Genomic DNA, 16334 nt, shown 5'->3' with positions numbered 1-16334 from the left:
TGATATTGTTGAACTAGTTAGTGCAAACAGATATTTTAATTTGTTGAGTGCAGTAAGAAAGAATTGCCTTTGATTGTTTTATGCCATTCTACAATCAATCATATCTCTTGATATGTGAATCTTTCCTTTTAAGAGAAAACAGCATAGATATAAATTAATCTACATGTTCATTAGTGAGACAGAGAGATGTAAGATTAATAAATTCAGTTCTGCTTAACTCAGTTCGATTCTGGAGGAAAAGCTGAACATGAAGACTGCCAAGAGAATGTTATTTCAATGCAAGACGGCTTTAGGGTTTCAACAGACAGACAGAAATAAATTGACTTGCAGTGGTGGTGGAAAACACCTTTAACTGACCTGTTACAGTAACCTGTGTACCCCAAAAGCTTTAGCTGTGCTAGGGCTTTGTAGTTACTGGGTCAGACTTTAGGTTTATACAGCACAGGAGTTTAACAAGGAATCCAATTTATTTTCTTATATTTCAATCAGTAGATTTTTGTGTGTTGCCATAACAAGAACCAACTGGCAAATAATGTGAACAAATCCTGAAAAATATTTTAAATATAATACTGTTAAAATGCATGGCTTTAACTCATGCTGTACAAACATAAAAGCCAATGATTAGACGCTCTGCCTATATAAAGGTAAACTGAGTCCACAGAAGTTGATTGGGATTTATACACATAGCAATTTAGTCCTAAATGTTATTGCAATAGGCAGCTTCTCCCCCTCCTTCAGCTTCTGAGCGCCTATGCAGATAATATTTGAAAAACTTCTCTGCTATTTAAAATGTGAACAAGCCTAAAACCTTTAAAAATAACTTGCATGGATAGCAATGTCAATGCCCTCTAATACAGAAAATGAGAGAACTGTCATTACAAGGGAGATTTAAGAGGACAGACATGTTCTTGTAAGCTGGTAGAGGGACACTGAATACGCATTCAGCCATTCTTGTCACTAGAAGAGCCAGATACGCATTGCAGGTGAATTTGATCTCAAGCTGCATCTCCTTTTAAGGATCATTGGAAACAACCTCCGTGTGTCTGCTATTCTTTTCACAGCCCTCAGCCTCTGTGCTTGTGAACTGCACCATCCATGCCAGCCCTGCTTCTGCCAAAACAGATTTCATACAGAGGACTAACAAGGAACAGTTTAGAGCATTGATAGAGCAGGTGCTGGAGATCAGCTAAGAACTGAGATCTGAAAGGAGCTTACTCTCTGTGCCTTGCTGGAGGGAGAAAAACTGAGTTCTTGTCTGTGTGTTTCGGTATTGTATGTGCCAGTGTTTCCAGAGTCTTACGTGGCTGTTCGGATACACACACGCAGTAGCTGTTGAATAGACCAATAGACCACAAAGGACCAGCCTATGGATACAGGTAGAGGGAAACATCAAGATGATCAACTGAAGATGAGGCCCCTTATTCTTTCCTTTCGGAAGACCTGTGCCAACTCCTCTTGCTGCAGTCTGTGCCTGGCGGTGTGAATAAGTAGCAGTACTTGCTTAGATAAAAAATACTATGTGCATGCTCAGTTCTTTTATTCAATGCCATATTGAATTATGGTAAAAACAGTCATTTAAATATCTGGCTTCCAGACAGCATCATCACAGAAAGGGTTATTGTCCTCCGCAGGAAAGGAAAAAATGTGCCTTTTTTTGAGGATTTTATTATCAAAATTAGAAACTTCCAAAGGCAACTTAAGCAGTACAGGGAGAAATCACTTGAAAGAAACTGGTCTCTATTCTTTTACTGGTGAATTCAGTCACTTGGGGCTTGTTTGCTTTGCTTGGTTTGAGATTTTTTTCACACATATTCTCCTTCAGAACCATCGTATGGAGTTCAAAGGCAACCTTAATAAATTTATTATAGCGGATTTTTATTCAGTTGTAAATGGACAAAAATGCATGGAAAACAATACTTTCACTTGTGCTGTAGCCTTTTGACTACCTTTTTTTTGACTACATAATGTGTTACTGTGTACAACGTAAGCACAGAATGAAGAATTAATAGCACTTCTTATCAAATGGACTTGTTAGCTTAGCATTTTTAAAGTGGAATTCTACTGACCAAAGAAACCATTAGTTTATGGGGCCATGTAAACTCGTTGATTAACGCCATTGACTTAGTCTGTGGCTTCACTGCAGAAAGGAAATTAATTCATTTTGACGTGATGGAGACTTGATAATACTTTGAAAAAATGATAATACCATGATTACAGAAATGAAGATATTGCAACAAACCTACAGACTTAGAAAAAAGAATTTTAACACCTGTTGGCCAAACTCAGTCTCAGTGCAGGGCATGTCCCAGCTCTGCCAAGATATAATCGTGTAAATGTTCTGGAAAGAACTCAGGAATAGATTGGTTGGCATCACTAGTGAAATATTGCTTTACTTCAGCATTACAGGTATACGATCTACAATATATGCTTCAGTAATTCCTAAATACTTCAGATGTTGCTGAAGTACCTTAGATTTAAGAGCTTTGCTGAATAGCTCTGTGATTTCTCATGTGTTAAAAATTAAGGCCATGGAAGAGAGTTTTGAAGAATCAGGGCATAATTTTCCTTAACACTACAATTGATTTCTAAGGGACTAGTTAGCGAGAAAAATTTACTTATCTTGAGTAAAGGGTGATAGACCTCTGCCTAATAACTAGAATTTTCAAAAAGACACTTTTTTTTATAGTCTGTTCCCTTGACAATCTAAGATTGTTCCTTATAACGTTGAATGCTCTATTTTTTAGCACTCTATTTAATTTAGTTGTAAATGCCCTAAACTGTGGTGCAACTACCACTTCCCCAGTCTACGTCATAAATCTGAACGTGTATGTCTTTGCTTGGTGTTGTTCGATAAAGCAAATAACAACAGATCTGAAAAATACATCACAAAACTACTAATTCTTAATTCCTGTGAATGATTATTTCACTGTTATGTTGAAGTATATAATTATTTCTGATAAAAGAATCTGACACAGGTCAAATTTGATTAATGAATACCATTATTTGCTGATGGTCTGAAGGATTTCTTTATCTAATATTTTTTTCCAGAATGTGCACTTCTAAAATTAGATTAAGCACTTCTGTATAATATCTATTTCAACTCCTAGACAAATTACCCTTTTATTCTATTAACATTACTATTCCAAGTTTACCAAACAATTTCCCAATAATATCTTATAGACCTGTTTCACTGACTGCAGCAATCAACTTCTGCAAGAAAATCAGCTGAAAAGAAAACATAAATGTGTTGACAATAATATGAAACCTAATATGAGCGTGCATGTTTTTGTCAGATGAATCCTTAGATGTTTTTGAATTGTGTTTTTCTAATGAATACTACTGGGTATTGGTCAAACTCGTAATGTCTTAATTGTTGGTATCATGAGAATGGAGTTAATTTCCCTATTTTTATTTTCCTTTCTGCATGAATTTACAGTTCAGCAGTCTAAGCTTAGAAGGAAAACAAATATGAATTAATTTTGTGAAGTGATTCTAAAACTCATTTTAATTAGTCCCTTACACTCTACTGTTAACCTTGATTGCATTTCATATTTTAGACTTTCTCACTTTGTATAATGAGGAATACTCCCTGCTAATAATGTTAGTAAAGCAGAAGAATAAATTGATGCATTTTTCTACATTAGCAGTTCAGTTTATTTTTCCAAGCTCCTTTGATCAAAAAGTCTCAATATGTCAATTTTTCTAAATTTTATCATCTACCTGTATGTGTAACTGATTACATTTCTTGATTTAAGGATTAAGAAGTCAATGAAAAAGTTATCCAAGCTGGAAGACAAAGTCAATCTTAGCAAAATGTTAATCCATGGATTTCATTACATCTGAATCTGCTTACTGTATCTGACTATTAATATTTAATGCTTGATGTATAACGGATTGTGAAATTTAAGCAAAAACTATCTTGGTTTATACAAATACATGGATCTTAGATCTCCAATAGATAGAAAATAACTTCATAGAGACAAATTAATTCCCAAGGAGATAAATAATTTTCCCCCACTTATCTCCTACCTGAATCCTTAATCCTAGCATGTTTTAATATGCTATGGAACTTTGCATTTGCAAATTCCACTCTTGGCGAGCACACTAAAATCCCTAGTCCTGTTCCCTTGGAAACGTACAAATTTTGGTCTTAGTTTTGAGAGGAACTGTATTAAGCCCATAGTAACAGGTCAGTTTGTGTGTCAATTCTGAAGATTTTTGCTCTTTATATATGAGTCTTAAGGTAAAAAAATCCTGATCTAAGAGCTAGAGTCTCCTTCATAACAAACAGACTCTGCAAGACATGCCTGGCCAATACTGGGTGGCTCAAGACAGCTGTGCAGCGTGAGTTGTGGCAGGAAAATCGTTTCCAGACTCCTTCAGTGATCAGGCCTCCCCTCTAGCATCACACAAAGTCACTGGACACAGCTGGTGCAGACAGTGATGTTGGGTTTACAAGTCAAAAGTCTTTGCAGCTGAAATGCATGAAGGTTGGGTGATTGGCACATGAGCCCTACAGGGAAAACACCTGCCCCTCAAACCAAACGCGATTACCATACAGCTGTTGCTTTCTCAACATGTGTTCCATAAAACAGAACTTGGGCAAAGTTTATGGTTTGTTACTTCATCTGTAGTTTGCACCTTTTCTTTCAGTATTGTTTAACATGCCCACCTCCATTCTCTTTTTCATTCTCAGGAGAATCCAATTTGCTTATCAAGTTCTCTTTCTCTCTCTTTTTCTCTTCTCTTTTTTTTTTCCCCTGTCTTTCCCTTTCATCCAGATGGAATGCCATTTGCTTGGTGGGTTGGCCGTGCCAATGAAAAGCATCTTTACTGGGGAGGATCTCTTCCGGGCATTCAACAGTGTGCATGTGGACTGGAAGAAAGTTGTCTGGATATGAGATATTTTTGCAACTGTGACGCAGATAGAGAAGAATGGTAATAATTTTAACATGTGTATAGTAGTGTCTGTGTGAGAGCTGGGGATAGGAAGTAGGGTGAGAAGGCTTACATCTTTTCCCAATTCACAGCTCAGGAAGCTTGAATGGCTTGAGTATGATCAAATGAGAATGAAAGCCAAAATAGAATTTGGACTTCTGACTTCACCTTAATTTTCTTACTTGAACCAAAGACATCTGGCTAAAGCAGGTTGCTGGTATGGCTTGTCTTCAAAAAGTCTTTGTTATTGAATGCCAAATCCAGTCATCTAATTGTTTAAAAATTTCCATTGATTCAATTGGAGCACTGCATGAATAAAGGCTCTAAGAGGTTGGTGCATGGTTTATATCGGAGCAGAAAATTCAGGCATAGATGGTAAAATTCAGGTACAGACAGCTAAATAACAAGAAATCTGTACTATCAAAAGGACATATTTTTCTCACGAAACAATATATCTGTATATGCCTTAACTTTATTTTACATTGGGTCCAAAGTTTTTTAAAGTCAATGGAAAAGCTTCATTTGGGTTCTGTAGGTTTTGGTTCAGTCTCCATAAGAAGTTTTAGACTTACAGCATGAAGTTCAAAGCCTTCTTTGGGTTCAGACCTTTGCTGAGCCCTGATGTTGCATGAATTTGCAAAGGTAATTTTCCAATTAGTTCCATACTTGTTTTGGAGGGGACAAAAATTCCTGATGAGTGGTGTTGAAAGTACAATTTGAAACACTGTGAAAATATCTGTGAAAATGCTGCTTCACCCTCTCTCCCTTCTGGACGACTCCCTGATAGGAGCTGCTGCACTTTCTCTAAAAAATATATATATTTCAACCTTGAGTAGTTCAGAAATTACAAATAATGGAAGTAGACAAGAAATGTCTTGCTGTAATAGGCTACTGTGTTTGAAATAGTGTCCGAATTATCCCTGTGAAACCTTCACTTAAAAGAGAATGAGTAGAAAGAAACTGTAAGGGGTCTTGAAACAAAAAAAGTAGTTCAGAAATGACTTGCCATTGTAAGTGTTGAGCTTTTTTTGGTTGCTTGATGTGTGGCATTTGCAAGAGAGACTCATTTCCAGACAATATGATTGTTCGCTTGGATCCTTTATATCCCTGGGGTCACTATTCACTTTCAAAAATCATAGCTGTTAGGGGATTTCTTTGGGAAGATCTTTATGTAAATGTTGGTTTATGAATGTGATTTGTATAGATTTGTATAGAAAGGCCTGGCTGTGCATGTTGATCTATCTTTTCTTTAATGTTTTGTTATCAGCGCTTCAGTGAGGTTTCCACATGAGCACGAAAAGCACCTGTTTTTACGGGTGCTTGGCTCTGTTCATAATCTATATTTCACTTTTCAGTTAGCTGCTACTCAAGCAGAGCAGCTGTGTTACGCTGGCAGACCATTTGGGTTGTAGACTGAGATTGCAGGACAGTGCACCACTAAATTTTACAAATCCATGCAAGGTGAAAGCTAAATGCAGTTTTATAATGTTTTAACCGAGTCTCCTAAGGAAGTGAGACGTAAGCAAATTATGCTGTGGCTGGTTATCTTCATTTCCCCCTCACACCAAATGATTTCAAACATCTTCAACAGAGAAGGAGAAATCTCAAAAGTGTTAGAAATTACACATACTGTGAAAATTTATGCCAGGCTGAGGGGAAAAAGCCAATTAAAACCCACAAGAAGGAAGTTAAGGAAGCTTACACTTCTATTAGATTTTGGCAAACCCTCATGGGAGAAAGATGTTGGAAATCATGGTTCATTAGCTTGGCAGCTCACACAGCTACTTGTTTCTCCTAATTTCATTATAATAACAGGGTATGCACAAAAGTTTCCCCAGCTAAACTGCCTGCATTTTGTTGGTTTGGGGGTTCAGGTGTTTTGTTTTGGTTTTTAATCCATTTGAAATTTGAACTTTGGTAGTATTCTAAATTGCAGGTTGCATTTTTAAAAGCTAAAAACCCCCTGACCTTTACAAAGAGTTTATAAACATAAGAAATTTCATGCCTCTTGAAGATTACTTTTGTATTTCTCTGCTAGAACACTATATAATGAGCATTTGAATCTGAAACCTGCTGAGATCTGAACTGTGACTTTAACCTCCTATATATTATAGTGGAAGGAGCAAGACAGTAGCAGATGCATTTATTTGCCTTAGCATGAAATAAAATGGGTGCTGCAGGGTGGAAAACCAGAAAATCATTTTCACTCCTTTTAGATAAATCAGGCTGTTCACTGCAGCTCTGAGGTAGGAACTCAGCAGAATGGTTGGAGTGTCCTTCTGAAGAGGAGACAGGCTTAGGATTTTGCTTTGATTTGGTTTCCCTAGGCTAAGTCTTGGGTGCCGAAGAAGCTACTACTTTCTTAGAGCAGAGAAAAAAAAAGGTGAATGAGAGCAAATAGACCTGAAAAAAGTCCTGAGCCAGGTGTTTGGCAGAACGTAACATGCACTTCTAGGCATGCTGACTTTCAAACGATATCTAAGCAGACATCTGAGCCAGCTGCTGTCTTTGTGCTCTGACTTGACATGACACCAAGTTAGTCCCCCTGGAGTTATGTTGGCCAGATGAACAGGAGTATAATTGGTTGCATGCTTTATGGAGGAGGCTTTTGTATTTTTCACCTTTTCTTTTTATTACAGCATTTTAGTGAAAATTATCTTTTTCCATCCAGCTCCTCAACATACTTCCAAACTCTGCAGTATGATGGCAGCTAATTCTGTCACTGCAGAATACTCAGAGCATCTTCATGGTATTTGCTGGAGAATGGGAGAACATCTCTGCTGAGGGATCCAGGGAACACGTTGTCACTCTGGCCCAACCAAGGGATCTGGAAAGGTGTTAAACGTGACTTGACTGTAGTTTATGAATGCCTCCAAAAGAGAGAGATTCTGGACTGTTGAAAGCTCTTGCTAGTGGATGGAAGCATCCATAGAAATCCAGCAGCTGCAAGCTGAAGCTAAATCTAGTCCACAAAATGTTTTATTTCTCCCTTTTTTTTTAGCTCCAACACCAAGAATAGTTAACTGTTGGGATGAGTTACATATAGATGAAACTGATCTGCCACAGCTTCAAGCACTTAACTTCAAAGCGATTGTCTTTTGAAATATATGCCCTATTTCAAACAGAATGTGCGTTCTTGATACAGGTATTATTGGGGAAAGGTGTTAAACTGATTTAAAGAATAAAGCATTTCTGAAATGCAGATAGAGTTGTGTTATCTTCAGTCTATTCTAGAGATGCTTTGGATCCTTAAATACCTCTCCCAGATTGTCTTTCATCTCAAGCAAAATTCTCTTACCTTGGCAATGAAAGTCTTGCTGCCCACCAGTCCTTTGGTCTCTCTGTCTGGAATCCATTTTCCACTCCAAATGCAAACATTTGATTGAAGTCAATCATCAAACCAATTTCTTATTGACTGCATTCACCTGGAAACCTTGTGAATTTTGAGAACTTCACAGCTTTTTATTTTGTACAGAAAGAACAGCATTGCTGGAAGTCATTTTGTACAGGAAGTTCAGGCATCTCAGCCGAGTGTGGTGGACTTTGTTGTTTCTAACTAATAGATGATTGACCATCTTTCATTTATATTATCCAGCCTTATTATTCAAATTATAGGAGTAACATCTTCATTTCTGTTCCAGAACAGCCTCCTTCCCTGGGGAACTAAGCTGCTTAGTCTTTCCATTTTCAAAATACATGCATTCACCTGTTTACCATGTCTTTGGGGTACTGCAAGCAACAAGGAAGCCACAGGACATGGAAAGAAAGCAGGGGAGAGTGGGGGAGGGAGGCAGGGTATTACTGTTGTCAGCTCCACTTTGGCCCCAGAGATATATTGAATGTAGCCAGCTTTGTTCGAGGAGGAGCAAAGCCCCTTGGAAGTGAATGAAGCCCCCTTTGGCTGAGCTATATTTTTGCAAAGTTGTACCAGAGCCAGGATGCTAAAACTGGAAGGGCTGAGAAGAGCAGGGCAGAGAAACCCAGCTGCTGACGAGCCCAGATTTGACAGGTTTTGTTTGCTCAGCGACTACCCCACACCGAAACCATTCTCCCAGAAGCAGCACAGGCAACTCCGCAGAGCCTGCGAGCTCATAAATAAACCCTGCCAGAGATCACCTGGCCTGTATAGAGCTGTCTTGGATATCTGCCTTCATGACTGCATTTGTCAACAAACTAGAAAAGCTGCCTGCAGACAGCTGGCTGTAGCAGGCCCCTGAGGTGTCAAGAACCAGTTCATTACTATCATTACCAGACTCTTTCTCTGTACCTCTCCTCTAATTCAGCAAACATAGCCACTGCATCTTGCCTTCAACTCTTACAGCTATTAGGTACGTTCCCTTTGCTGCTGTTTGTTTTTTTTTTTTTTTTCCTTTGATGTGACTTTACATTATTGGACCCAGTAAAGCATTTTTGGATGCAGCTGGTAGGTAAGATTGCAATTAAAATGTTTTCCTTCAGATTATTCACGATATGTCCTGCACAGGGCTCAAAACTCTTTGTCATGGAAGCCTGTTTCACTGGCCCATTGCTCATTCAGTTCATCGACATCTGCTGATGATAGTATTCTTTTCCCCAAATATAATGTATTCATGAAAATCTGTACTGAATATCTGAGCTACTGAGGCTCAGACCTCACCAGAGTTTTCATTAATGTGCAGGAAGAAAATGTACAAATAGAGGATCATATGAGAAGAAATTATATTTAATGGCACCACTAGTCTACCATTTGTAGAAAAAATATGGAAACGGCTACCTAGAGATTACCAATTTATGATGACTTATGCTGTTAGGATACCATAAAGTGAGATTTTTTTGAGCATGCTTTTATTACTAGTCAGGAAGAAGAACAATAGTTTCATAGTGTTACCATCAAAATAATTATTTGTAATTTACAGGTAAGACTGCCTATGCTACATCTTAAAGTATTCAGTTGCTGCACTGTCACTTTTAGTATTGCTGCTCTTGCAACGAAACTTTTTCCTTAATATTTTCCTTTGCCATTCACCTCCCATACACAGAGCATCTGTTTGATGTGTAACATGCCTCATAGCTTATAGAGGAAGTTCTTTCGGTAGATACAGACATTAACCTTCAGACATGGATAAATAGATAACATCCAACTGTATTTAATACCTTGAACTAAAAATATTTAGATGAGTTAATTTAAAGGGCATTATTGGATTTGGTTTGGTTTTGCTTGTGGGAAGCACAAACTGATACTACTGTTTATGCAAAGAGCTCAGAGAAACGTCTGTTTGTTGCGGGCGCTTTCCAGCCTCTGAAAAACATTCAGATTTTCGTCTGAATTTGTGCCAAACTGAGTTCCATGTCAGGTAAGCAGAAGGTCTACTTCCCAAGTTCATGAATTTATTTGTACCATTTTCTACATGTACAGGACTTCTTTCAGGGAAAGGATAAAACCTGCTTTGATTTTTGAGAAATCAGGACTTAACTTAGATTCCTGGCCAAGGAGCATCACCCCCTAGGACATTCCTTCAGGCAAGACTCACATGTAGTTCTCAATACTGAGAAGCAGGGCATAGCATGGTAAAAAATGCATATTTGGTGGAAGTGGTCACAGAGTTCTATGTGAAAACAACTAAGTAAAATAACGTAGTGGTTTTGGCTAACCTGAGAAGCAGCTGTGTTTTTATGTGTATTGAGTTGCTAAATTAAAATACATATAAGTAAAAACTAGCTCTGGGAACAAATACAAAAATAATGCATCTAACAGGGTTCTATTTTTGTTTAAAAGACAAGAAAATGTATATGCACATCATAGTGCAGATGCTTTCTATAAGAAAATAGCACTTTTCATTTGAAAACTGTACTACATTAAAAGTGATCCCCAAGCCCTCTTATGGCAAAATTCCAAATGTTTTGTCCAAACCCTGGAATATTTGTATTTTATAGTGCCACAGCCGTGCCTCCAGGAAATTATTGTACAGGTACATGAAGCTCTCTTGCTCCTCTCTGAGGCATAATGCACTATATTTGAGAGACTGCCACGGTGTACCACATAAAGAGAAGAGGAATTGTGGTGTTTGGTAAGAAATGGAGTCTGAAATAAGTTCAAATTAAAGAATACCAGGAATTTAAGACACTCAAACTTTAGCCCTCACAAGGGCCTATATAGTGTCTTCAAATATCTTTTCTGCTTTTATTAACTGAAACATCTTACGTGTTGACTGCTCACCAAAAACTTGATTTCCCACCAGGAAATAGTGACAGTAAACCACGGCAACAGGGATGTTGTTCCCGTCATTAACACATTCTCTGAAGGGCAGAATGTTTTTTCTAATAGGTTTTATTTCAGTGTCTACTTGGATGAGAATATGTATCCTTACACAAGTCTTTTTTTTTTCCATGTGTGAGAGAATAAAATACATTAAATGTGCTGTTTGAGCTTCAGTAAAAACTTGATTGAGTTTTCAAGGCATTAGCATCAAAGCGAAGATTTTTATTAGTTCTAGAATATTTTTCTTTCTCACAGTTGAGCTATACTACTAAAGTTCCCTGTGATGCTGGCATATAACTAGTAAAAACTCAGAGTCATAAAATTTGATATAAAAGAACTTCATGCAATATAACAGAATATCTAATAAGCAATGCAGTTTTCAGAGATGTGGAATAGATATCTTTAAAATGTCACCATTTCATTCTTTTGGTAGATATCTTCAGCGGTAGCTGCAGGAAGATACTGATTTTTATTTTAATGCTCATCATAGCTAGTCAAAAGACTGCACTATTTTTTGAATGAAAGTAAATTTGCAGAAAACTCCCTAAATATTTTGTGATTTTTAAAATTTTATTTTTAAAAAAGTAAATGCCAACTTAGTTATCGATGTGTATATTGCATATTTTATGTCTTCTTTCTGTGCATCTTTCTGACTGCCTTTCATTCATTCTGCCTACTATTGTTTCTCCCACCCACTGAAATGCCATATTTAATTGACTTTCTAAGAAATACTTAAATACTTCAGCTTTTTACAACTGTTTCATAATCTATTGAGAGCATGGACAGTAACTTTCAAAGATTGATACAATAAGCTATACGAGTGTGCTGCTGAGAGACTTCTGTGAAGAACTTTGGAGACCATATACTTTTGATTCATATATGGTATTTTTCGTTACAAGTCTGTATTGGAGGCATCACTCTACCTCATGCCTGGGAATTTCATCTTGCTGCACTTTGTCTGTAATTATCTGCATGTCAGACACCCACTGAAGCAAGAAAAAAATGTTACGGTCAGAGAGGCTACCTCTCCTTTTCCCCTTGGAATTATGAGACAATTAACCGTGCTGCATACAATTAGAAACAATGAAAAATAAATTAAATGTATGCAGCCTTTATAAAAAAAATCAAAATACCCTTTCTGGTTTTTCTAACGTTAATCAGAGCAGAGCACTTAGCCAAGCAAGCATCTGAGGTTGTGTGTCAGAGCACATCTGCTGATTATGATTTCTTTGCTGAAGTCCTGTGTCCTTTCCCACAGCTGTAACTATAATGAGAGGTACATTTGTGGAAGGTGGTATTATAAGCAGCATATAGGTAGTCTGGGATCCTGCCTGGGCTGTCAGACTCTTTGGTAGTGATGTCACTCAAATAGCAACACCTGTTTCCTGAGGCTTTGTGTAATACCTGCCCGAAAGAGCAGTGGGTGTAAATTTGGGATTACTGGAGTTTTAGATCTGGTCATTTTTGCCATCCCCATGTGCAGCATATAGTCTTTCACCTCTGAGCAGACGGTTGAGTTGAGTCCAGACCCTCCATGCAGATTGCTGGGCCATGCAGAGGTAAGGATCCTTTTCACCAAAACAATTATTGAGATTTGGCTTCATGAAGGATGCTTTGGTAGGCTTATGTGCCCAGACACACAGCAGACTTCAACCCTGAGAAAAAGAGCTAGGAGAAGAAAAAACTCATCACTGTGGAGATAACATACACTGCCTTCTCTATAATCAATTGATAGAGAAATACCTCTAGAGGGCAATTCAGCTCTGGTAAGGTCAGAGTTGGATGCTTGAGGCACTCAGTTCAGTTCATGAAGTACAGTGGGATGAACACACATCCACGTAGCCTGCCAGAGTCAAGGCCACTGCATCAGCTTAGGGACCAGAGGGCTGCCATGAAATGTCGTGCTGCATTTTGAGGACAACAATTTGCCCAGCACACTCAGAATAAAACCAAATAAATAATTCTTTAGGAATCTTTATTTCTCTTCCTTTCCAGCAGCCATGTGTAAGTTATTCGCAGTTGAAGAATAAGCCCAGCTGATACAAATGAGAAACTGTAGTTCGAGAGTGCAGTAAATATAGCCTTCAGTATTTCAGTTGCTGAACCAAAATTTCCACAGCCACATGATGCAAAGGGCTGATTCAGTGCAAACTCACTCTGCCAGTTCAACCGTCTTCGCAGTGTGCCTAGTCAGTTGTGTCCCAGCGTCTGGCTGCCCAGTGCTCACAGCATTCTGGGTCAGGTATCGTGTGTTCTCTCCCTGCTTGGATAAAGCATAAAGCCAGCATAAATGCTGTTACTTATCTCCAGCTAATTTAGCAGAAATGCAGACTTGGACTTATACCTGATCCACATCAAACTCATCCTGCTGAGGAAACCACTAGAGCCGGGTTTACATTAATGCCCATCGGGAAGGACAGCAGCAGGCTGTCTCGGCTTCACAATCATTCTGCGCAGCTGACACACAGTTACATTCCATACCAGACAGCATCGTGTCTCCAAATACAGCGTCTTCAATGGTCGGTATTATGTATGAGCATAGAGCACATGTGCACAAATGTATCTTAAGCGGCATGTACCGGTCACAGGTCTTCTAGGTATTTCTGCAAAAGACCTTTCATCTTTAAGCATTTCTTCAAATGTTGCCTTGAATAAGGAATGTTGGGGATTTTGTCTGTGGTTAATCTGTCTCTTTCTGTTTGTTTATTATAATCCAGGACAAATGATACCGGCCTTCTTGCTTTCAAAAACCATTTGCCTGTAACTCAGATAGTGATCACTGACACAAACAGATCAAATTCTGAGGCTGCTTGGAAAATTGGCCCTTTGCGTTGTTATGGAGACAGTGAGTACTAGCTCTTCTCAATTTCCGTAGGTACAGAATGTTCACTCTTTGTTTTGTGTGGGGTTTGTTTTGTTTTGCTTTTTTAAACTTATTTATCTGATGAAAGGTGGCTTTCCATGTGCAGCTCACAGCTGCTGTCGTGTGCCAATTAACTATAGAGAAGGGGGTTGTATTTGCAGGGCAGTTCTGGAACGCTGCTTCCTTCAACACAGAGGCCTCCTACCTGCACTTCCCCACCTTCCATGCCGAGGTCAGCGCGGACATCTCCTTCTTCTTCAAAACTACCGCCATCTCTGGGGTGTTCTTGGAAAACCTTGGGATTAAAGACTTCATACGAGTTGAAATAAGCTGTAAGTTTCACCGTTAAAGAAATCTTGGTGTATTTACCCAATTTGACAGGTGTAAAGAAGTGGGAAGGACACATTTTCTTCTGTCTTGAGATGGCTGAAGGTGCCTGAAGAGGATAAGATGGAGATAAAAAGGCCCATTAGTGTAGACTTGTCTACCTCTCCTGTCAGAGTTTCCTGTATAGCCCTGGTCATTACACTTAATCTTGTTTTGGCTAGGTTTATCTTTCTTACACAAGCCACTGAATTCACTTTTTCAATACTGATTTTTTTTTTCCTGTCTTTAGAGAAAAAGCCACTGGTTAAATGTACCTGTAGACTGTAATTTTAGTTGAAGGATAAAAAATTTAATACAACCACTCTGGTTACTTTTGTTTCTATATCAGCAACACACTCAGTATGATGCAGCCCTAGTGTTTCAGAGGAACTCCATGTGTATGGTACAGCTACAAGGTGAGAGCCTATGAAGGACAGGATCCTAATGCAAGATAAGTCAATCACACTTGTAATGGGCCTTATAACTGCCATTCAGTATATAAAGGAGAGTAGCAGGGAACTTAGTGAGGTTTTGTTTCACTTCTATTCCTATGACTTCAAATATTTATTAGTGACAAAAGGGTACCATGGCGTTCACATGAAATATGAATACTGTATTCCAAATTCTGTCAAGCTTAGGAAAAACAAAATGAGTGCTATGCATTTTATAATATGCTTATAATAACCCCAACATAAAAATTAATATAACAGGGCCCCAAGGCCCTTTGATTCATTAAACCAATGGTAAATGTCATGGTGCATTATCACAAGGTAATGAGGTATGATTTACTGTTAATTGCACATCAAAGTCCAATTTGGTTGTACTTCAGTGTACTGAATTGCATTCTTAGGGATATAGAAGTATAAATGTCATTTTGTTATCAAATATAACAAATACTGCAAACAACTAGGAGGATTGTTTAGTGAAAGCTTTTGTGTGTATGTTAAATCCGTACCCCCAGAGAAATAAGTTATTTGAAAGTTTTGGGAAAATCTTGTCTTTTAAACTTAGGTTTCTCGTTAGTAGTTTGGTGTTGTAGTTCTTGCTGCCAGATGGAATTTACCGCCTAAAGGCCTTGTATCAAGGAAGCTCCACAGACCAGATGCTTCAAAGGGAAATGGCCTTTTAGCAGATGCGGAGGCTCAGAATAGAACTTTGTCTATCCCTGTGGAGTGTTTCCTATCCTAACTATCTAAGAAGCAGCTTCCAAAACCAGACATATCCAATTTTTTGGCCTTGAAATAACAGGTTTTTATGAATTTTCAATCCACAGCCTTCTGGTTGTGTGGTCTGTGGATTGTGTTCTTGGTCTTTCTGGTGTATTTTATGTTTTAGGAAGAGGAAAAATAATCAGTAGCGAGAGTGTTAAAAAGATCTGGCCCCTTTCAGGCATCCAGCAGAGCAAGACAGACTCCTTTACATGGCTGCTGTTTTTCAATTATCATCCTGTTTCTAGGAGCCTTGCTGTCTCTGGACATGTATTAAATATGTCCCTTTAGTTTAGGATCACCAATGAACTAGTTTTGCTCATCTGTTTTTCCTTGCTTCCCAGGTCAGGCTCATTCAGGCAAACAAATGCTTGTAGGATCCTCTTCTACCATTTGCAGCCAAGTTCTGTAATTGTTAAGCACATGCATTTTGAAAGATTTAGTCAGAAAGAGCTCCTTCATCCTTTCCCCCATTTTAGTGTTATTTGTCCAAAATCTTTTGCTACCATTGTGCAACTTTTGTACAGTGGTTGACACTTCAAAAACAGGATAACCTACTATTTCTAGAGCACTGTAATTGTTATAGCAAAAAAGATGAGCACACACAGCCGAGTATAATCACAGTAGAGATCAAACGGTGAGGCTGCAGGCTTAAATTTATGTATAAGCTGCTGTGCAGGAGATGGGAGGTAAATGATGCTGTACTATTTGTCGACATAAA

At 38.3% G+C, this 16334-nt stretch overlaps 1 protein-coding gene across 1 annotated transcript in view; it reads left to right on the top strand.

The window, feature by feature from the left end:
* The window catches only part of CNTNAP5 (contactin associated protein family member 5), a 274435-nt gene that overhangs the window by 217716 nt on the left and 40385 nt on the right, over positions 1-16334 (top strand). Inside the window, exons 14-16 of the mRNA XM_065637507.1 lie at positions 4782-4938; positions 13894-14021; positions 14201-14371. Coding sequence (XP_065493579.1) covers positions 4782-4938; positions 13894-14021; positions 14201-14371 — 456 coding nt within the window. The remainder of the gene's footprint in view (positions 1-4781; positions 4939-13893; positions 14022-14200; positions 14372-16334) is intronic.

The sequence above is a fragment of the Caloenas nicobarica genome, chromosome 6, assembly GCF_036013445.1.
Source record: "Caloenas nicobarica isolate bCalNic1 chromosome 6, bCalNic1.hap1, whole genome shotgun sequence".
Lineage (NCBI taxonomy): Eukaryota > Metazoa > Chordata > Aves > Columbiformes > Columbidae > Caloenas > Caloenas nicobarica.
The sequence above is the reverse complement of the archived record's forward strand: the minus strand, read 5'-3'. Positions and strand labels throughout refer to the sequence as shown.